The sequence below is a fragment of the Rhea americana genome, unplaced genomic scaffold (assembly GCF_003343005.1).
Source record: "Rhea americana isolate MKP2758 unplaced genomic scaffold, rheAme1 scaffold_76, whole genome shotgun sequence".
In the NCBI taxonomy this organism is placed as follows: Eukaryota; Metazoa; Chordata; class Aves; order Rheiformes; family Rheidae; genus Rhea; species Rhea americana.
This window is the reverse complement of record NW_028186934.1, coordinates 1,464,839-1,488,049: the sequence shown is the minus strand read 5'-3', so window position 1 is coordinate 1,488,049 and position 23,211 is coordinate 1,464,839. Positions and strand designations below refer to the sequence as shown.

The 23,211-nt window shown below is 45.8% G+C and overlaps 1 protein-coding gene across 1 annotated transcript in view; it reads right to left on the bottom strand.

The window, feature by feature from the left end:
* Positions 1–23,211, bottom strand: part of TNIK (TRAF2 and NCK interacting kinase) — a 170,997-nt gene that overhangs the window by 40,470 nt on the left and 107,316 nt on the right. The window contains exons 10-15 of the mRNA XM_085322308.1: positions 19,337–19,512; positions 17,359–17,425; positions 15,642–15,846; positions 4,910–5,020; positions 4,277–4,363; positions 2,872–3,072 (exon numbers count right to left, since the gene is read on the bottom strand). Coding sequence (XP_085178434.1) covers positions 2,872–3,072; positions 4,277–4,363; positions 4,910–5,020; positions 15,642–15,846; positions 17,359–17,425; positions 19,337–19,512 — 847 coding nt within the window. The remainder of the gene's footprint in view (positions 1–2,871; positions 3,073–4,276; positions 4,364–4,909; positions 5,021–15,641; positions 15,847–17,358; positions 17,426–19,336; positions 19,513–23,211) is intronic.

Genomic DNA, 23,211 nt, shown 5'->3' with positions numbered 1-23,211 from the left:
CTGCCGATGACACAGCTGAGCCTTGGGCCCCCCCAGAGGTGCCAAGCTAGTGGGAAGAAGCGCCACTAGGCCAGGCCTGGTGTAGCCAGGCCCCTTTGAAGACGCCCAGTTGAACACACCTCCTTGCTACTCCTTTATGTAAGGTCATATATGAAACTGTTCTTCCCAGTGCTGTGCATCTGCCCAAACCTGTCCTTTAGCTGACTAAACTGCAGGTACTTTTTCACTGAAAAATGAGATCCAGACATCTCTTTTTTTTTTTTTTTTAGCAAACACTGATTTGCAGCAGAATGGTCAGCAACACAGAACTGCTAATTACAGTATAAATACTAGTACTAGTATTTATGGTCCTATATTATAGTCCTACTACTTCGAATAGCAATGCTGCTTGCCTGGCTTGAACATCAGCAGCTCCCAATACAATGCCCAAAAGGGCCCAGCTAGTCTTTCACTGGAAGAGGAGATTTGTGTGGGTAAAAAGGCCAGGTTTGAGCCATCATCCAAGCCACAAGGGAAAGTGAGTTGAAGAGAGAGTAGGTGAGGATGTGCATCATGCAGTTGCACCGCAAAGTCTACCTGATCAGTGTTTCAGGCTTGCAGAAATGCAGGCAGGGAGAATTTATACCTAAAAAGACTTCCTTGACATAGTAATTTTCTGCACAGACATGCAGAAGCACAGAAACCTGTCTGTTACCAGACTTATCTCCTCCCTGTTCCAAAAGAAAAATAAAGTCTCAATATTTCTGTTAAATTAGCATGTTTGGATTGAGTACTGGAATTGTCAAACTACACAACAGCAATAATATGCTGATAGTAAGTGCTGGTCCAAGTTTGGCTATCTCCATAACCAGTAAGAATAGCTTCAGTATATGCAGCAAAGTAGCCAAACTGTGCTAAATATTGGACTATGTGAAGTAGATAAAACAGGGTACGGAGGTGAGGGGAGTAGTTATGGGAACTTCCCAAGGGTGCTGTATTGGGGCAGTGCATCAGACCACAGCTCTCAAGAATATAAAGAAGGTAAACTTGCCACTTTGAGCATTTCATTATAAACTGGACACAGTTACACAGTTAAAGAATAAATGATTTGGACAGATAAACTGTGGAAGCTGGAGATGTTTCAAAACAACAGGAAATCTCATCTCTCCTACGATTTCAGCAAAGTGTATGAGGCCATATATTATATACTATTATATATTATATACATATATACTATTGCTCTCATTCCCATTTTACAGTCCCTTAATGTAATCGAACTTTGTATTTGAAACAGAAAGTCAAATCCAGTTCTTTTACCCTTCATCCTAGATAAAGATCCCTTTTTATACATCTTTGTTATAGATAACTTTGAAGACAGTGCCAGAGGTACTTAAGCAATATTCTAGCTGATTTATTTAAAACTAAGCAATGAAAGAGAATTTATTCCCATTTTCCTGTTTGCTACACTACTGTAGAGATGCAATTTTGCAGAAGGCCATGGAGGCACCACCTAGGTGGAAGCCTCTTTTAGGTGGCTCAGAGCTGTGTTGTTTGGCACATCAGTCTTAGATGAGGACACCTTGTCCACAGACCTACCTACCAAACCTCTTCTTCCACTGGAAGGGTTCATAATGATCCTGAAGCTTCGGTGAAGACAGGCTGGGCAGGTGCACCCACTATTAGTAAACTCTTATTTCTTGTGACACTTCAGGTAAGGAAACAGGTATAACCTTAAGTTCTTACTTTCCTCCTGAATTAGGCACATTTTTCATAATTTCTGAAGACCACATCTAACTTTAGAATGTGAGGAACTGACACCTTCCTTTGCCTCTGCCATGGTTTAGAAATGCTAGTAACTCTCAGTGCTGTTATCCTTAGCAAAGGATAATTGATTGAATTTTTTGAGCATTTGATTCTTGCAGGTATTCAGTGCAGTTGAAGGCTATGAATTGGAAAGCCTTCACTTAGAAGTGTTGGATGCACACTGCATCTCTGCCAGGACAAAAGGGTGCCAGACACTTGGCAACAGAGCAGTGATCATGCTTAGTGGGAAGAATAGGTGAGTTATTAAAAGATTTTCCTGCTCAGGAGTAGGATTACAAAATTAAACTAACAAAATCCAAAGAATTTTAGAAATATTAATAACAAGAGTGGGCACCAGTCTTACTGGAAGCACCATGAAACATTAGAGAGAAAAAAAGTGTTTGCATATGGTCCTGAAACCGCACTGCAGACAATGCATGTCTTTTTAAGATTATTCAATCAGGCAGTAATTAATTGTCAAGATCTCACAGTTGTTACAAAAATTCCCTATTTTTGCTGAGGGAAGAGAGGGGAGGAAGAAAAACAGCAATGTGGCTTGCATTCCTGACATGAAGGATCAATCATCCCAAGAGACACGGCCCTTACTGCAAGAGGAAAAGCGGCCTGGTCCCTGTTTGCTTATAGGGAAGCTGAATTAGCAGTGAGCAAGGAAGTCCTGCCACAACCACTGCTCTGCCCCCTCCACAGTGACCATGGCACAAAGAGGAGTCTCCTGTGCTTAGGCCTGGCACGGCCACAGGTCCCCAGCTATGGCTCAGCCCCTCCAGGAGGCTCCTCCTTCTTGCAATCCCTCACGGAAAAACCTCCCTTCCCCTCTCTCCTCTTCCCATGCACATATGTACATGCAGACACACACACACACACACACACACACACACACACACACACACTGTGCTTTTAATTAGGAGTGTTTCCAGCAGAGCTAACGGCACGGTGCTGGGACGAGCGAGAAAGGAGGCAGACCCAGGAGTGTGCAGTCTACCGTGCACAGCTCACACAGTGCTGCATGCACAGGAGCCAGCTCTGCGGATGCAGACAAGCCCCTCCACGCTCCTCCCTCTCTCCTACCTCCTTGGCCCATGCTGGCTTCTCACTGGCATTTATCCCTTCCTTGTAATGGTAGAGTGGTTTCTTCTCCGCTGGCCTCTGGTCCTGCCGCTGCTGCTGCTGCTGCTGCTGCAGGGAGACCAGGTAATCGCGCTCCTGCTGGAGCTGCCGCTGCAGCCTCTCTGCTTGACGCTGCTCCTCCAACTGCTTGCGCTTATACTCCTATCCAGGAAACAACACAGCAACATCGGTGCACGGTGCCACCAGGATACGCCTGGCTAGTGGGTAAAAATGCATGACCTTGGCAATGAGAGGCTGCAAATACAAGTGTGTTGCATCACACACAGATTTGGTCTAAGAAAGGCACTTTAGCACTATGTAGCTGTAATCTCACTGAAGGAGACTTTAAATCCACATTTGAAATAAGAGATTGGGTTCTCAGTCCTTTGGGCAGTCCCAAACAGATACTGCCCACGTAATATAATGTTCTCATAGGGTTTAAAAGTTACCATTGATTTTTCCCATTTTTTTCCAGGCGGGAAGAACAAAGGACCAAGCCAATGAGGTGCCAAGCATCACTGGTTCATAAAAAATCCAACTAAAATTGAGCCTATGCAGGACCAATTTATTGTCTGTCACAACAGCTGCACAGCAGAGTCAACTGTATGATCCTTCCCAATCCCTAGGGCTTTAGGAGGTTTAATTACTAAATCATTAACGCTTTTTTTAAAAGTGCCTTTCAGAAAGGGAAGAACTTTTTTCTTTTCCCTAAATAGAGCTAATGGGAAGAGAGACAAATAATAATCCCTGTGGATTAAAAGAAAACAGTGAGAATAACAGCTACTAGCATTAAAAAGGACAATTCAAAAAAAATAGTGAAATAACTTTAAAAAAGTCTAGAATGTAAACAGCAGGAGAAGGAATAAACAATATTCCTGTGAAGGAATTAAAACAAAAGCCTTCACTCAAAATACCAAAGCCTGCATCTCAGGGTGGGTTTGCTGGGTGCAGCTTCATTATACGCCAGCATACTGCAAACAGCCTTAATACAACATGGCAACAGGTACAGGAGCACAGAGGAAGGGTCTGCACCTCGAAGGACAGCAAAAGCATGCCCACGCTACGGGAGATGCAACGGGAGGAACGCACAGCGAGGGGCCTGAGATCGGTGCGAGGCCAGGCACAGCGGAGAGGCCAAAGCGCAGCGAGGGAAGTTGCGGCCGGCTCCGCACCGCGGGCAGGGGCCGGAGCGCCGCGCGAGTAACTGCGTCGCGCAGCCGGAGGCATTTGCAAGGCGCCTGCCCCGGCGAGCTCCGCATCGCAGGAGCGCTCAGGGCACGCGGGCACATGCAGGCACACACGGGCGGACGCATGCGGGCGTGATGTGGACAGACGGTGGACGGCGAGGCCGGGGCCACCTCATTACCAGAAGTAGCGCTTGCTCCTGCAACAACTGCTGCTGCAGGATCTCTAACTGTCTCTGCTCCTCCTCTAACTGTCGCCTGATGTACTCCTGGAGGCACGGGCAGCAAGGAGCAAAGGAGAAAGAAAGAGAAGGTAAAAGAGCCAGTAATTCCCAAGAGGAAGAGTCTATGAGGAGCACAAGGAGGACCCGGCGTGTAGATGTCCACCCACTGAGAGCCTAGATGCTCTCACTCCCTTCACCACTGTCCAAAGCCCCAGGGCTCCTGTGGCCAGGACAGGGGCCTCTGGGAGGGAAGAGCTACATGGACTAGGGACAACACCAACCCCTACACTGGGAATGGGAGGATGGGAAAACTCAACATCAAGTGTCTCCAGATTTGTGGGCAAACAAGTGGATCCACACAGAAATAAATTACAATAGTGGAAAGCGACACACGCGGTGTTAACAATTAAGCAATTTACGCTCAAGTGGTGGAAGTGGCAAAAAATGTGAGCGTTATGAGAAGATCTGCCTTTTAACTTATTAAGTTAAGAGGAATTCACATTAAGGGCAATCATCCTGAACCGAACCAGTTGCGATTGCTGAGTGCAGTCAGGCTGTGAGGACCCGATCCGGCCTGGAGCTCCAGGGTACCTGCTCGTGCTCAGCACGTCTCCGCTCCTCCTCCCTGCGCATCTGCTCCTCGTAGTGCCGCCGCTGCTCTCTCTCCTGCTGCTTCCGCATCTCCTTCTCTCGCCTCTGTTGCTGCAGGAGCAAAAGACACAGGTGAGCCATCGGGATCACGGCAGCCACAAATAAGACGTTTCTTGGGTGCTCAGTGCCCTTTTTCTCATAGTTTTTTGGAGCATCTTGCCCAGCAGCCCCTAATGCTTCTGCCATGGAGGCTGTTGACGCCGTAGCTGCCTCATCGCATGGGACCGAGCAGCTGCTCGGTCAAACGCGGTCCTCGCTCCCCGCAGCAGAGAAAACCAATCCACGTTTATCTCCGATCCGCCAGGCTTCAAGGAGCAACGCAAATAAACTGCAGCCCTGTTGATGCGAATCAGACTGCCCACTGAGAAGGGAATACATCCCTGCTGCATTTGCTGAGACCAAAAGCTAATTTAGAAGACCTAAAATCCAATTATTACTATTTTTTTAATTCTTTCCAGTCAGTCATGTTATTTACTAAGGAAAATAAGGCTTTCAGTAAAGTCATTCGAGGATCAAACTGATTTTTATGAGAAGGACGTGTACATTTACAGCCTCTTCTCTAGAAATCAATACTGTTTCGTAATTACACGCCACTCAGAGGTCCTATGTGCAAGGCTGATCACAGCAAAGGGGGAAAATGCGCTTATAATGTGCCCTTCGGGCTCCAAGACAGAAACTAAAGAGCTAAAAATAATTAGCTAGCACGATGTTGAATCGCTTCAACTGCCTTAAACTACAGTGTGAGCCGGGTGGCTTCACGTCCTCAGGGCCACTCTCAGGGCTGTTCCAGTTCCCTGCTCCTGGTTTACATCACAGATTACTTGGCTCTGTAACATCCTTTTCACTAGTGACCACAAGGCATTTTGGGGTTATGACCATCTATGACCTGCTCCAGGGTCCTCTGGTCTCTATGACCTGAGACTTTGACCTGAATTGCCCAAGGCAGATGCTACTCCTTTTCTTTCTTTGTAAAGTTCCCAAGAGATCTACTCATTATTTTTTTCCCTTAACAGCCCATTGTTCCAAGATCTGGAGCTTGTCTACCGCATGGTGCTTCTGAGCCCTCACAGATTTACTCCAGTGACGCATGCTGGGTGCATGGGGCAGGCTGGTGCCACGCTCCATGCGACACCCACTAAGGCAGTGCAGCTGGCATTCCTGTGGTGTGCCGCACAGCCCACATTGTCAGCCGTGGCGCTGGTGGGACGTCTGGCGCGGTGAGAACCCGTCTCAGCTCTGCCCTTCAAGTAACGCCTGCAGCAAACATCTCTCAGCTCCCACTAACACTGTCATCCTTTCCACCCCCCGCCCCAGACAGCTCTCTGCTCCTCCGGTCTCACACTATGAAGCTGCTCCTCATGCATCAGCGAGTAAAACCAACTACCAGGACATGCAGTTCCCAGAAGAAGCCTGTGATCAAACCTACCTGACTCTCCTGGGACACCTCACTCGGGACTGTTTTGGGATTCCCTACGTTATTGTAGAACAACCTCTGGAAACAGAGGCTGAAAGAAGCTTCAGTCCCTGAATCTCATGGCACCGTTAGTGAGGTGCTAGCACTTTCTCAGTTATGTCCTAAAATGGTGGCTGTCCCTTCCCCAAATGCAGAGCGGTGAAGAGCTCACTACAGGCATAAGCCTAGTGCAAAAGGGAGGTATCTGCTGCGAGCAGACTTCTCCAGCAGGCCTGGAGACTCTCACCTTGGTTTTAACCCAGTGAAACTCCCCGAACTGCCCCAATTGCTCTGCTTTCCTGTCCGCATGAGCAGGGGGTTAGGCCTAAACTACGTGCAATACTCTAGCTGTGACACCTAAGGGGCAGCAGGCTCCTCTGCACTAGAGCGGCAGTAAGCAAAAACACGAGGCAGCCTCAGGTCTAGGACGGGGTCTAGGGGACGGAGGAGCACGACCTATCCGACTGCCAGAGACCGCTGAGATGACAACCTCCCAGGCAACCTGTTCACCGCGATCGCACCTGATGCGGGACGGATCGGATGCGGCTGGCCGATCAGCAGAGGGCACTCAACGCAAACGTTGGCTGCTAGGGATGCTGAGGCCTGCGGTACCTTCATCTGTTACCGCACCGAGCAGGCATGCAGCAGTAATGGGGAGGTAACGCGCTGAAGCATAGAAGATTAGGTCCTTTCTTCTTCTTCTTCTTTTTTTTTTTTTCAACCAGACATTTTTGCCACTGCAGATACAGAGTGACTGAGCAGACTGCAATGGCGAGGCAGGCACTAGAGGGATCTGAAACGCAGTATGTTAGCTAAACTGTACGTAGGTCTCGAATATGTAGCTGACTACAGTGGCTCTGCCCAAGAAGCTGGTTGAGCTATCTGAAGACAAAAATTCATGTGCTTTAAATTCTTGCTGTGCAGTAAATCTGCACAGTTTATATAGATTTGAGATAGATATATATAAAAAACATATATGTGTGTATGTATATAGATACACATAGGTGTATACATATATACATACACACATATATGTATGAGAGAGAGATTACATATTTAAAATAATTTTTAAGGACATCTCCACATCAGAGTATATGATAGAGTCACTGTCTGCCTTACTCATACCTTCCCATGCGAAGGTAATGCCCATAGATATCTTGCTCAGAGACATTGATGATTTTCTCTAGCTTAATGTTAGAGAGCTAACATAGCTTTAGTGCCATCTATAGCCATATTTATCACTGCTGTTTAACTCTGCTTAGGGAAGGAAAATTACATTAAACCTGAAACAAACTGCTACCTACAGACTCTGGTGTGTCCCACGCCATGCACATTCAGTCGTGCTGCCCACATAAGCTCAAGACGCATGTGTTACTCACGGTGTACGCGTGTCCTTTCTGAGCGCAGCAGTAACATACGGGTATTTTTATTTTGAACTCTATACTAGGACTTACACAGGATATGCCACTGGGATATGGCTGCTCTGCAGCATTAACAATAATACATGGGATTTCCTAAGTTCACGAGCACTCCCTTGACCTCCTTGGATGAAAACTGTCGATGAAGGTCACCGTTTCTATGTGCTCAGATAATACACATGGGCCTCAGGGAATACTGAGCCCCGAGGAGCACGTAGCTTTTGACTAACTGGCTGAATACACATTGACTGTAATTTCCACTCGTTGTGCATATCACACAGGGTTTTGGGGGGAGTAGGTTGGTTTTTTATGCTTTTTGTTAAAACGGCATGCTACACAGCAAAACACACAACGCTTGCGTAGGCTGCGCTTGGCGGGCCGGAGCCGTGGCCCTGAATGCCACAGCTATTGCCCAGATAAAAATTACCTGATTGGTCTTTATTTCCAATCTAGCAAACAAACAAAGCCAATCCATGCAAGGAAGAACAAAAAATCCTCTCCATTTTTTCCAGGGAGGCAGCTGCGCCCTTCCATCCTTCCAGGCAAGCACACCCCGGAGCAGCCCTGAGGAGCCTGCCCCATTTCTGATCTTTCCATGAAAAGCACACATCTAACCACTAGCCTCCTCCATACCTACTTAAATCCATGAACTGGGAGTCCGCTGGGTACAGTTTTCTTTCAGAGCAGAGCCAGCTGCTCTTCTGGATATGTAAAGGACCTCTGTACCCTGGCTCTTTGGTTTACCTAGGCCACGAACACAGAGCTGATTTGTGCCTTCCTGACAGCGCTATAGTGCTTTTGTCACGTCGTGCTCTAAGCAAGTCATCTGTCATGGTCACATTATAAGCAACTCCAGTTAAACAACCTAAAGGCTGTCTCTGCAGAGCTACCAGGAATCCGCGCATTCCCCGCCTCCCGATGAGCCCAGCTGCCGTCCACAGGCTGCCCTGCCTCTGCAGCTGGCAAACATCTGGAGAGGACCTGGCACTACGAAGGAGGGCACACAGCCTCCGGGGCACTGCACTGATTTCTCATCTGCCCCTGCTCTCCCTGGTGCCCTCCCCCTCTGCACTGCATGCACTGAGCTGCACTACTGAGATGATAAAGCACCTAGTTTTAAGCAGGGATTAAAATCATTAAGATGCAGCTGAAAAATGAAGTGAAAGATTCAGGTATCTCTCTTCATTCACCTCCCTTTCTCTCTGTTTCCTGCCCGCTTTTCCCCTTCCACTGTGAGGGCACACTTCCCAGGCTTCTCTAAGCCTGGATCTACTGTATGTTTTTACACTCTCCAAATCTATTATTCATGCAAGGCAAGAGCACCAATTAATTAGGACTGCGTTTATATAACTCTGCAGGTAAAGCTATATGTAGCTCCTTGTAAGCTAGAATGGGATCTTATTTGTGCTGCACTAGAAATGACAGGTTTTAAATATTGATGAGGGAAGACATATGAAGGCAAAGTCTCCAGTGGGAAGGCCCTTGGAGTTCTGGCATGAAACAAGGACTTCAAAGGAGCAAGTTCACTTTGCTGTATTGGACACATTTAGGAGTAAGAGGAATCACAGAGCTGTGCAAGGTTAGAGCCTCCTGTGAACCACTGGCAGGTGCTGAGAGGCAGTAACATCCACAAGAAGCAGCTCTTGGAAATCTTGGCCCCTGCTCCCAAACGCAAGCAAGGGCCAGCAAAGCAGTAGATGCGGAACTCCAAGTAACAAATGAAAACAAATATTCTAGGTGCTTGCGTTTTTGTGACAGGCTCGTTTATCTCAGCCACCAGGGAAAGAGTGAGTATGCCTGGAACATCATCTTTTCTGACGCACCAGCCACTGGAGCACGGAGACGTGTTTCCTACTAGTAGAAAAATTGGGTCAGAACTTCCTGTCATAGCAGATGGGAATCCTGTAAGTTGTGACCTGTTGTGGAAACTTTTATTTGGGATCATCATGAAGGGACAGAGTAAGACTCCATGCAGGAAAAGGCTCATGCATCAAAAGCTGTGAGCCCTGCAAGCTTTATAAACAAACCAAAATGGGAGAGATGCAAGCATCTGCTATAGGACCTGCTGTAATGCATTGTACATGGGTAGGGGACTACTGCCAGGATCACTGCAGTACCGCCACGATCCACATTACTGCGAGGAGGCTGCCACGCTAATGCAAATGTTCCTACAGCCTAGACGATACCTGCTTATGCAGGGAATACAACAACCATAATTTCTGCTGGTGTAAGTTGATGTGGGGTTAATTACTGGAAATTTTATGCACTGTTTTAAAAGAGCTTCCACTAGATGATCTTTTGCTTTAGCTGGTTAACATCTAATGGAATTGCAGCTATTTTTTTTTTATTCACTAAACATCCAGCTCCTGTAACTGCACTGAAAGAAACTGGACATGTAAAGAGCAAGATGCTTTGATGCTTACATTTGTGTTGTATGTTCTCTCTAAAGATCTGACCTTTGTTTTCTGCCTAGAAAGGAAAAAATCCACAACATGACATAAAAATGTTGTTACGTAAAATCCCCCCTGACTATCTGCCCACTTCTGCCAAGAGGTCTGCACAGATATCTATCTTGCAGTATCTCTAATGCTCCTGAGAGCGAGGTGTGTTACTCCTACTGTTCAGGCACAATTTTACTGAAAAACTCAGTCAGCAAGGTTCATTCTGTGCCAGGAGCAGATGGAGGGATTATTAGGGAATGATATGCTGCATAACATGAATATTTGCTTAGTGCTATTTGATCTACTGATACTTTTTAGTTCTTTACTTTTTATTTTTCTGCAGTTATTTCTAGCACTCATCTTGAATTCATACAACGGACTTTCTGCACTAGGGACAACGAAGCCACAGCTCTGTTCCCCCAAAGCCTCACCATGGAGCTCCCTTTTGCCTTCGGGCCTTTTTGCTTTCCTTTCAGAACAAGGTACCAAAATCTCTGCACCAATACAGGTTTCTGAAGGTAACTCTCTGCTGCCTTCAGCCTACAGAAGTGAACAGTCAGGGAGCACCTGCGATCTCTGGCTTTCCCACGGTCCCATGGAGCCCTGCCAGTGCAGTTACACTGCTCCCATGTCCCGGGGCATCACCTTACCTCCCGAGTCAAAAGGCTACAGCCGGCTTGAGGTGTCAACCCAACCCTTTCACAAATCCAGTGTACAGTTAGCAATTTCTTTTACTCAGACATAAGCAAACACCATATACTTCCAGAGGTTTTGTCCTAAGATCATAATAAAACATGTGTATTCAATCACACCAAACCTAAAATTCCAAATCATGCATTCAAATGCTACTTTGATGCATAATTGTTAGAGAAGGACCATGTCCAGCACTCACTGTAGTATGTTTGTACAGCTCTTTCCTACTCCTTGAAGCCCCTGCTCACTCTCCCACTGCCTGCTGGCATGCACAGCCGTGCCCACAGGCTTCAGCTCCCAAATATCTGCCCCTCACTGCTAGGAAAAACAGGCAAACAAGGCTGAAGGAATGCTGAAGCCTTGTTATTCTGCTCTGGCATAGTCACTACTGCATTCAAGCTACAACACCTTCAGTGCCAGAATGACTCAGACAAGATCTGAGGGAAGCCCCAGAGCTAGCTTGGGGATTTTTATTTCCGCTGAAATTAATGACAGCTGCAAATCTAAATCTCTTAGGCTGCTCAGAAAAAAAAAATCAGTCTTAGGAAATTGGTCAGTTGTTGAAAAAGGACATATAAGTACATGATAGATCCAAGGAGACCTGCCAAGGATGGCCGCAGTTTTCAGGGGCAGTATGAAGTGCACCAAGGCAGCACCAGCAGACATCCAGACAAGCAGACACCCTTTGCTTTTTTATGCATATATTTGATGTTATTCCTGCAGCAACATCATGAGATATTGGATTTTTGCTGAAAGGCCCTAAAATGAGATGTATTTTGTGAAAGGTTCAGAAATCCTGGCTTAGGAACATCAAGATAACAGGAAAAACAGACTTCCTTGATTACATTTAGGTAGGAAAATAAAAACGGCAGAAGTTCTCTCTCTGGCAGTATTTAAAAACAAGACCGGACAAAACAGAAGTACATTTACTGAAGTTCTGCACTGACAGAGGAATGGACTAATTACCTCATTCACTGGCCTTTCTCCAACTCTTTTACAATTTCCAATATAAATTAACTCTAGGCATTTTTGAGCTCCGCATCCTCCTAAGTCAATCCTTCTGGTACTGCACTTGGGTCTCTCTGATTCATTCAGTCAGCTTGGCCATATCCATGGCAGTTTGCTGTGAGTCACAGCTCTTGCTATAAACACGGTGACATGTCTGGCAGTACTAAAGCAGCTGACTGAGGAACCCCAAAAGCCATGAGCTCCAAGTGTTTATTTGTCCCGGATGCTCCACTGGGTTTTAAAGGTCAGATTTTTTTGAAAATACAGTGATCTGCATCTTCTCCTGGTCTCTCCTCCCAGTGATCTATTGATACAGTGCTGTCTGTGAGAGTTATTTGCAGTGACTGTGACCAGTCCTCTTAGTCAGACTATAAAGCAGCACGGAGCAAATTCGCTTCCCACTAACCAGAGTAAATCCAGAGCCAAGAGCCAACCAAAGTTCGTATACGAAAAGATACAGTCAGGCCAGAAGGAAACGCCGCAGCTGCTGCTGAAGTGTTTGAGTGCTGCTGTGATGGGTACGAGAGCTGGACCAGTACCACTTTCTGGAGCAAAGTGCCGCAGTAGAAACCGCCTGAGTGCGCGGGGTGTCTCTGGGAACTGACGGCGATATCGAACTTGGTACACTTGTAACAGCTATTGTTTGGTAGCTTCTGGTCTGCCCATCAGATTCTTGCTGCCTCAAAATATCTGGAAAGCATATGAAGACTGAACTGTGTATCCACTGCTGGTTATCTGTGCCAGAATTAGGGGGGCAGTCCAGGGCAATACACACCGCTGCTCACTTCTCCTCAAAGAGGCAGCATCATTCCCTGGGGCTGATGCTGAGACTCCTCTAGGAGCATAAAATTCAGGCAGAAAATGTCCAAAGCTGCGTGCTTGGCTTCTCTATCCCACTCTCCGTAGTAGCAGTTGCAACTTTGTGTTTGCTAATCTCTGCCTCTCCTCTCTCTGTTTCCCTACAGCAGCCAAGAGCAGATACACATAACCTTGCAGTAGGCAATGCTGGGACCACCTGTCCTGGGAACCATCGCGCCTAACCATGCCACTGCTCACAGTGTCTGCTTATACCGGGAGGTTTACACCTCTTTGAACACTTTTGCTTTAATCCTCACCATAGCAACTCAGCTACATTTCTTGTTTTCCACACAAATGGTATCCAGCAGGGAGAGGAGCTCATTTTACCATGTGGTTAGAGGTGGGGTGAGGCTAAACCTCTACCCAGGCAGAATACCTGGATAGATGGGCAGCTAAGTATGTCCGAGGGCAACTCCAAGGGGCTCTTTCAGAGAAAGCAGGAAACGCAGAAGCACCTGAAACCCACCGTAGTGCATGCCTAGTGCTCCCCTTGACCTGCCAAACCCCAGGATGCTGGGGTTGTGCCCATTGCATCCACAGTTCAAAAACATAACCCAGAGAAATGCAGGAGCCACAATAAACTGATAAACTGCTCTGTAAAATACCAACAGCAAGGCTTGCTCACTACTGCACCCTTATTCAGCACCTTGAGTAAACCACCAGCTTCCTGATGAGGGCTGCTGGGGTGATGACCAATTTGTAGGAGATGCTGGCAGTGAGGGCCAGCTCCTGCCTCGGACATGAGCGGCCTCGGAGGGGAGGCTGCAGGAGCAGCCAGGCGCTCTGCTCGCAGTGCAAGTCTCCTCCTCAGTTCTCTGACATGAGAGGAGAGTGAAAGGGTCTTTCCTCTCATCGCCTGCTTGCTCCAGAATATATTTCCCTTTCATTTTCCCTTTCATTTTAGATCCAAAAATTTTAAGGCAGCTGGGAGTAATGAGTGAAGAGCCTGTGGGGACCGTTACAGTTATTGGAAAAAGAGGCATTGTTTTTAAGTATTGGATAGGGGGGCATCAGCTTCTAACGTTGAGGGGAAAAGAAGGGGAAAACAGCTGAGCTCGCTGGAGCCGCAGAGCCCGCCCTGCGAGCGGCACCTCCTTCGCTCGGGGCAAAGCTCGCCTGGCTTAGCAGGAGGATTACAGCCCTACATTCAAAACCTGCTTGGGAAGCAGCAAAGAGCGAACAATTTTCTTCTATAACATATTAATACACTGGTAAGTATTGTATTCATTACAGGATTTCAACTAATCTGGTGTCTGCTTTTATTCGGCTCTTGTTCCATTTCTGTACTGCTCGCAGCAAGCATACGCTTACAATGGAAGAGCCCGACTTCCTAACGATAGTCCTTAGATAAACATTCACCGGTGCAAGGGATTTCTGGACGCGTGCATGTGCAAACCTCGTCCTCGCTCAGAGCAGCTCTCCGACTCTGTGAACGGCACAAAGAAAAGCCTGACCTACAATTTACTGCATGCAGAATGCTCTGCGCTCTGACAACATCACAGACCTACATGTTTACCAGACTGAAAAATGCTTGGCCTGTGATGTGCCCTGTGTTGGTTTTAGCCCCGCAGGGGGTTACCAGAACCACCTCAAAGAACAGTCACACACGGCTCCTATGCGGCACACAGTCAGCTGCCTGCAACTCTGCCGTGTCTGAGCTCCTGGCCTGGGGGGTATCATCCACCGTGTAGAAACCCAATAAGCGTATGGAGAGCGAGGTTAAATACAATGGGCTCTCTGGTTCATTCGAATTATGGGGGGGTGTGCTCTAATAATCCATTTACAGCAAGTCTTCTTCCAGACATATCGGTGACCTCTTCAGAAAGCTAATTTAATTAAACTTAATGTATGAACCCTTCAGCCAGACTCTTGGGATGACTTCAGTGTGAGTCAATGTTTTTTTTTTTTTTTGTTCAAAACCACATCAGAAACCTAAGGCCAGGGGAAACCCTCTCACTCTTTTGTGGACTTCTGTAATGTAAAATCTTTGAAGCTAAAACAAAAGCGAGTGCTTCATCCAGAGTACGCAGCCAGGCTGGGCAACACACTGACACCCAAAGCCACCCAGTCAAACACTGCAGCTGGATTTTAAATGGGGTGGATAATTTTATGACCGATAGTATTTGTAGCTGGTATGTTAAGACAGGGGTAATGAAATCTTATGCTTTGGGGCACATACGGATCATTGCACAAGTCATGCAGAAATCTGCACCTCCCCCTAAGAGAAACTGTTGTAATTGGCAAGGACTGAAAGGACTGAAGTTGAAAATAGGGATTAAAGGGGAAGTAAGTGGTACATGGAACTTGGTAAAGGGTAAATGGAGGCTCTTCAGTCTCTTCTCAAACGTCATAGGCCACAGCAACAAATATGGACAATTAGCTTGGTAGATCCCTGGCCTGCTAAGTGTCTTACTCACCTGCATTTTAGTACAAAGCAGACGGAATACAACTACAGTATCAATACTGGAGTAACTCTGCTCAATAGCTCCAGTCACCCTTTAAAGTTTGCTATTTAAAGGGTTCATTTATAGTGAGTAAACCCTACTAACTTCAGAAGAGCTGGCAACAGTTACATATCATGGTGAGGAGAATGGCTGGAGGTCTGTATACCTAACAGACCAACAGAGCTTTTTATTCAGTGTAACACAGCATTCTGGCTTACCAACGTTCCTCCTAGACAGATTAGGACATCATCTTTTCAAAGCCAGATGAGAACAGTTCCTCAGGAACTGTTACTAGAAAACCCCCTATTCGTCCTACGAACAACCTCTAGCAGCCCATTGCTCAACTCCAGTCCTTACCTCCTCCAGCCTTCGCCTCTGCTCCTTCTGCTCCTCGATCCTCTTCTGCCGCTCTGCCAGCAACTGCCGCTTGTGCTCCTCGTTCTCGCGCTGCTGCTGCTCCAGCTGCTGCCGTCGCAGGGCCTCCGAGCGCTCCTTGTTCGCCAGCTGCAGCCTCAGGAAATCCCGTCGCAGCGTCGACTCTCCGGGCAGGTTCAAGATGGAGCTTCAAGGGAGAGAAGCATCAGAGAAGTTCCCACATACATCTTTAAGCCTCTGTTTAAGCGAAATTCTGCATGTTTTTCTGTTTTGCCCCCCTCTCCATGCTGGCCATGTCCTTCCCCATAACCACATTTGAATAACAGAAAGTGCTGGGGCAGCAGTGGAAGGAGGCAAGGAGGGAGCCAAAGAGTCTGGGCAGGACAGATCAACCACTGCCAGGTGCAAAGTGAATTGCACATCACCTCTTCCCCCTTTCCTCTTTTTTAAAGGAGAAATCCCAAAGAAATCCCCAAATCCTTTGCTGTTAATCTTGCTTGGACATAAGGCTTGGCTTGTGAGCTGGGAACGCAGAGAACTCTCCTGCTCTTCACAGCTTCACCAGGCATTTCTTCGCTAAAGATTTCCTTTACAGTAAGTTTCTAAGCAAAGTCTCTTATGTTGCAGTGGCACACACTATATTTAGCTGTTCACAAAGCACATTTAGCGTGAATCATTGCCAGCTTTAAAATACTACATTATCTCAGTGAAATAATGGAATAACCTGATACTAATTACAATGACTCTTAAAAATGTCATCAAAGAAAGAAAGTTTAAACCCTATTATGCTTGCAGCAGCAATTGGAAAGGTTTCACGATGAAAAGTTACATGAAGATACAGAGCTACCCTTGGAAATAAAGAACCACATTTTCAAGAATCTTCTTGAATTTCAGCTTGCGTTTTTCCCACACTAAGTACTCATATGTGCAGCTGCTCACAGCAAACTCACATGAGCATGCTATCTGTGCATGAATGAAAGCTTTTGCACACAAAAGCTGATTGGTTTGCTCTGAACAAGCAGTTTGATATCCTGCAAGTTGATCTGCACAAGCAGTTTATTTTGCATGCACAATCTTAAAAAAAAAAAAAAAGGAGGGGCGCTACAGGAACCTTTTTAGAGGCTAGATCCACACGAGTAGCAGCAAATGTTTATCAACTTCTAACAAGCTGGTAAGCGGCTGGCTTAAATGGGTCAGGCCTGAAGCCCACCGTGGGTGGCACAACAGGAAAGGCTGGTGCAGGGGGGAGATGGCTTCGGTCTTCCCATCCCACAGTAAATCTGTATCCCACAGTTATCCTGTGTCACCGGCCAAGCCATCGCTCTTATCTTAAAACATCACCTGAGAGGTCACTGCAGCTTCAAAACCACAAAGCAGAGCTGTCCACCAGAGAACATGGTGTAGAGAACATGGTATAACACAGGAACCATTGTGTTCCTGGGACATGAACAGGCTGCATTGCAAATCCCACAGAAAATGGGGTATTGCTTCCTTCCAATCACTTGGTAAAGGCGATCTGTGGCATCAGCTTAATACTATTCACCATTGAACAGAGGGGAAATATCTTGTTCTCTCCTGGGGTGAGCTTGATGATCAAATTGTTCTTTTTCCATTTCTAGTTCATATGAGCCTATAATCCAAGCCAATTTCATACAGAGTTAAAGAGATGTAAGGGCAGAAATGAAATGCTGATTTTTACCTGGGCTCTCCAGAGTCATTCTCCTCCTCCTCCTCCTCACTTCCACTGTACTCGTACTCTGTCTCATCTAGGAACATAATTGCTTATCAGTGCCCTTTACTGGACTCATTGGTTTTCCTGATGGTTGAAAACACAAGCGCTCTGAAGGGAGAACTGACAACCTTTTTTTCCCCCCGCGTTATAAAGAACAGTCAGTAAACCTTTTTCTTCCCTGCATTATAACTAACAGTCAGTATTATTTTCAAGCTTTTGTCTCTCCATTTGCTGGTTCTACGGGAGGCTATGAAGCGGAGGAAGTGCTCCGCAGTCTCCCCGGGGCGCCGGCTTGCTGCTTGCCTGGTGGGCTCGTGGAGGACCGTGGTCCCAGCTGGAGCACCGCCTGCCAGCGCCAGCACGGTAAGGGATGGCTTCCAGACCCAGAGGGGCTTGGTGGAGAGACAGAAGGTGCCAATATCCTCTGTCAAACAGAAGTTATAGCAAGGCACCAAACACAACAAGTGGCCCCGTCTGCAGAGATGTTCTTACAGGCAAAGCACGCAAGTTTCTGAAGCCACTGGCTTTGGATGGTGGGATTTAACTGCTGTTCCGAAGGCGTGAACTTCTCTGCCCCTGAACATATGCCCTTCCACCATTCCTACACTAATCCATACGATATTTTCCCCGTAATGAAGATATCTACATAAAAGCTTAATTACTACATTGTGATACATACTGTGATTTCTATTGGGATATAATCTTTATCGGATGAAGGGAATGATAGAAAAAGAGAGGTTTGCATTTATCCAATTACTCTTCATCTCTAGGGTAAAACTTTCATTTGCCAGACTAAACACATTTAATACTTCACTAAGATTCAGTTTTATTGTTTTGATTGTACTGAAATCTTACAGAGAACTGGAAGGTATGTGTGAAAAATTAATACTGCTATGAATAAGGAGACAAATAGCAATATATTAATTTGTTGGATTCTACAAATGACCTTTCAAATTAAAATTTGGTTCACAAGCAACAGAATACTTTAATAAGTTCCTTTAGCTACCTGATTTTCCTTTCAGAGGAAGATAAGGACTAGAGAGGTCACTGAAAACATTCAGTTTAATAGGTTACTCTTAGTCAATGGCATATCTTTGGGGCAAGGGTTTTACTGAGATGTTCATTTGCACAACTCATAGCACATTGCTGGTGCAACCTAAATGTCATGTAGATAAACGACTTGGCATAAAATATGTGATCTGGAAAAACTTTAGCTTAGCATGTTCCCACTTCCATATGCTTGTACATATATACACATGTGTATTTTATACATCCATTTTAATGAATCAAAGCTTCAGTGAGCCATGTGGAAAAAACTATTTGGACAAAAAGGTCTCCTTTTCATTGCAAAAAAGATTTTAAAACACTGACTAGCTCTAATGATAATTACCTGTAGCCTTTGTTTGAACACCAGTTGCTTTGTTATGGCTATTTATTATGTACTGAATCAATTTAAACAAAAACCTGACCAATTAAAACAAAATAACCTGACCTTAAACCAAAACAAGACTGTTCAAACTAAAGGAGCATGCCTATTTAACTAAACCATTTTAAGAACACATTTAGCCATAACAGTTAATGAACCCAATCCTGAAAATACATTCTCAGCCAACCCTGCAAAGTTGCTGCATCTCCACAGCCTCATTATCCCAAAGTCCCCAAGTCACTGAACTTCAACTGGCCCCCTTTGATGGGTGATACTTGAATCAGTCTGAAACGTCGCTTCATCTGAGCTACAGACTGCTGTATGGGACAGAAATCAGGCAAAGGCAAAATTCAAGCTATAGGTCAGGCAAAAAAAAAAAAAAAAACACACAAAGAAAATATGCTGCAGTGCTACCTCAGACTCTTTGCTGTCTTTCAAAACTATACCTTGGTCTATGTTAGAGGTCTCTAAGCAATTAAAAACATAAGAGACTGCCCATAATGTTGCTTCCCCACTAACCTTTCTCGCCCCGCTTCTTCTTAGTCCTGTCGATGTGGTCCTTGAGCTGGATGCGAACCTGCCTTTCGTTAGGCTGGTCCCGGATGAAGGGATGCTTCATCAGCTGCTCTGTCGTCGGTCTCTGGCTGTGGTTCTTCACTAGGCAGCTCTCAATGAAGGACTGAAACTTCTTAGACCTAGCTCAGACAGAAAAGGAACGTACAGAAAAAACAGGTAACTGCATCAATTCCCCTATCAGAAGGTACAAAATTGTGGGTATTTAAAAAGAACGCTTGACTGCTATGCAATTCTTTCTCAGATGCAGCCTTCCAAGAAGATTTATGCAACTTCTCTGTTGATGGTTTCAAAGCCACATTGCTGCATATGACCAAAATCACTTTACCCTCTCCTAGTCTTCCCATGCATACTCCTACCTACGCCTCTTCTTGTCTTAGCTTTGCAGGTGCTATTAGTGAAAAACACAGTTCTGCTGAGCTTGGAGAAAGTTAGAAATCATCAATACCATTAGGGAATCCACCAAAGCCAAATGTCATCAATGGCAGCCAAGAAAATGTAAAGCAATGTTCCTCTTCCCTTCCCTTTGACATGTGAAAGTGCACATAGCAACAAGATGTACAACACATACAAACGCAAATGCAGTCTCATAAGGGATTGTTTTCCATATTTTGGGATCCTGGTGGCTGTTTCAAGAGACATAACTTTTGAAGATATGTAGGATAAGCCAGACTTTTTCTCTTCTTTTTTGACTTAACTACCCAGTATTACATGGCTTGTTAAAGTTACCAAACCGCAGGGTGTTACAAACCGTCTGCACCCTCTTCCCTGCTCTAGGAGTGCTTTGACAGCACAGGGGACCCGCGAAGTGCCCCAGCCTCCCCTATTCATGGATGCAACAACTGCAATCTGTCGGCATTCCTGGGGCAGAAGCGGGACCCCAGTTGGGGATGACAGCCCTCTGTCCTCACCAGCAGGTCTTTTTGCAAACAATTAAATTAAATCTTTGCAAAAACAATTTCATCCAAATCTTTGAAAAACAAAATTTCTGTTAGCCTCAAGTTTTGCATATCAAAAGTTTTCCTGTAACTAATTTCACCACATTATAAACCCAAGAGAACAGGGATTTGCAAGAAAGAAAGATGTTGACAGGCCACTACACTGTACGCTGCTTTAACAAATAGGAAAATGAGTGTAAATTAATGTCAGAAGCCAACAGATAGAACAGAATTGCATTGAGGAGTAAAACAATAAGCTTTCAGGGATTTTACTTTTAAGCTGTCAGACTAAAAGTGATTTATCTTTTAAGTGCTAATCCATATAAATTGAGATGCAAAAATAAAACACACCACTGGATCCAATTAAATCCTCCCTCCAGCTTTATTAATGAACAAATCTTCCTCTTCCACCTTGCCTCAAAAAACTCCCAGTGTCTCGATGTATTCCCGAAAGGCCAATCCACGTGACACTCCACAAAAATCCACTTCTATAACATGACTCTCCTCTGTTGATTTGAACTGGAGAGATGGCAGTTCTGGCTGCGCAGTCCAGTGCACCAGCAAATATGGTTGAATTCATGGAGTATGGAAGTTATCCTCCCCCCAGTAAGCGGCAGTGTGCATGTTCTTACCACCTGCATGCAAAACTTGCTTAGGTGAAACCGCCGTGACAGAGGCTGGAGCCAGGTCACGCTGCCCTGCATGAGGGCAAGCACAGTCAGGCACTCCCCCAAAGCAGCAAACCCGTTCAGTGGCACAGGTTAAGCCCACATATGGGGCGGCACTGACAAAACACGAGGTTTCTCCCCGGCTCCGGTTCATGGTGACACCTTTATGCAAGTCTCTCAACCTTCTCTTGCTGCAGGCTTGCCCACCTACACAAACACGTACACCAGCACTCCTCCAGCTCTGGGGGTTTGTAAAGCTGAAGTAAATGTTTGCAAAGCCTTCTCAGTTGCTTGGATGAAAAGTGCTATCACAGTGCAAATGTCATTTCATTAACAAAGACGTTTTGTCATTTTTTATAAGGTAGGGTTATGAAATGTTTACGGGAACAACATCACTAAAGTTCAGCCTTTTACATTTTACTTATGAATTGCAGGAAGATGAAAATCAAGCTTCATTGCTGGTTGATTTTAATTGGAAGAGAAAATGATACCAAAGAATCTTTAATTTCATAGGAAGATGGCACTATTTTAAAAGCAAGTTCAAGGCTTCAGCAAGGAACAAAAGTATTTTTCTCTCTTTTCTATTTGGGATAGCTCCCACTGCTTATCAGTGGGTTTCACTGACTTAACTTCAAAGGTGTTGGAGTGAGTTAACTATTTTTTTCATGTAAAGAAAAAGACGATCTTCCCCCTTTTAGGTACTTGTATGAATTGCTGCACACAGAAGCAAGAATAGACTGAGACCCACTGGAAGAAAACAGAATGCAGAAAGGAGGAGCTGACCTGCAAGGCTGCATACATTGAATCATTTTCATTTTGCTTTTCTCTTGTGACTTGTGCTCGTGAAAAACAGCACACTGACTGCTAGAGAGCTACTGTAAGAGTCTGGAGAAACATCTCGAGTCTCCTTGGCTTGGGTGTGCAGAGCTCTGAGCCCCGTTCCGGCCAGCCCAAATGGAGAACTGAGTCAAAGACAGCAAGTTTGTTCGGTGTTTCACTGAAAATACTGAAAGTAGTATTGGGCAAACTTGTTCTTAAGGAAATTTGTGAACTCGTATTGACTGGAAGCTTTGTCTCGATGCGCTATCCGGCTGGATCCTTTGCAGATTCACATTATAACGAAAGCCTGCAAGACTGATACAGCTTTGTGCTGCCTTGGGAACACTTTTCACAGCTCTGTAGGAGACCAGATCTCTGTTTATTCACAGAGCAGATGTGGCAGAGGCAAGGTGAGTATCACACTCATAGACCAGGGAGAAGTTTGAAGCTGAAGTTTCATTAAACTAGGACTTCAGAAGCAATCCCCCTCTCCATTTTGCACTAATCCTCCTGCTCTGGCATCCTTCCAGGGCCAACAATTTATGCCACCAAAGCCCATTCCCCAAGTTCGATGGTTTAGCTTCCACTGTAGCCTGGCCACCATCGAGCACAGGCTGTTGGGTAAATGCAGGAGTGCTTTTTCCTCTGACTGTCACCCTGCACCTCACCTGCACCTTGCATCTTTCCCCCACGCAGATGCAGAGCATGTCCTGGACACAGTGCCCTGTTCCCTCTGCTCAAACCTCATCCCTGAGGCAGTGACTAGATGGATAGGCAGAACCACCCAGCCCGGACAGGTATCACCGCCCCAGTTTATAACCAAGAGGATTTTAGCTGCTATGGACCCTGGCTGAACCTGAACAGATGGCCCAGCAGTGAAAGGCTCTGCAGCCGATTACAAGTCCCATAAGCTACCCAATCCCCTGCTGCAAGGAAAGATATGAGCGGGGTCAGCAATGTGAGAAAGAGAAAATGTCAGCAAACCGCCATGGCGATTTCATAAAAGTTGCAATTTGTTCAAGCTCGGTGGAACTGGAACTGAGACACAGATTTCAAATGCCCTGAATTTTGGGCAGCTGTGATACGGAGTGAGGGTCAAGGTGCAGGCCACTGGAAAAAGGGGAGATAAGCAAGGCCTAGTGCAGATTCAAACAGCAAAGGCCTCAGGTCTGCTGGGGGCTGAGCTGTCCCACCATCACATTCTTCTCACTAGAAAAGCAAGGCTTACTACCTGCGAATCTGGGACAGCCACCTGAGGGTCAAGCAACACCGTGGCTGGCGCAGAACGGATGACAATATCTACAGCACTTACTAGAGCAGGGGATAAACCAGAACTTTCACCCCTGCTACTTTTTTACCTTGAAGAGATGGGGAAAATGTTTCTGTTCACAACTAA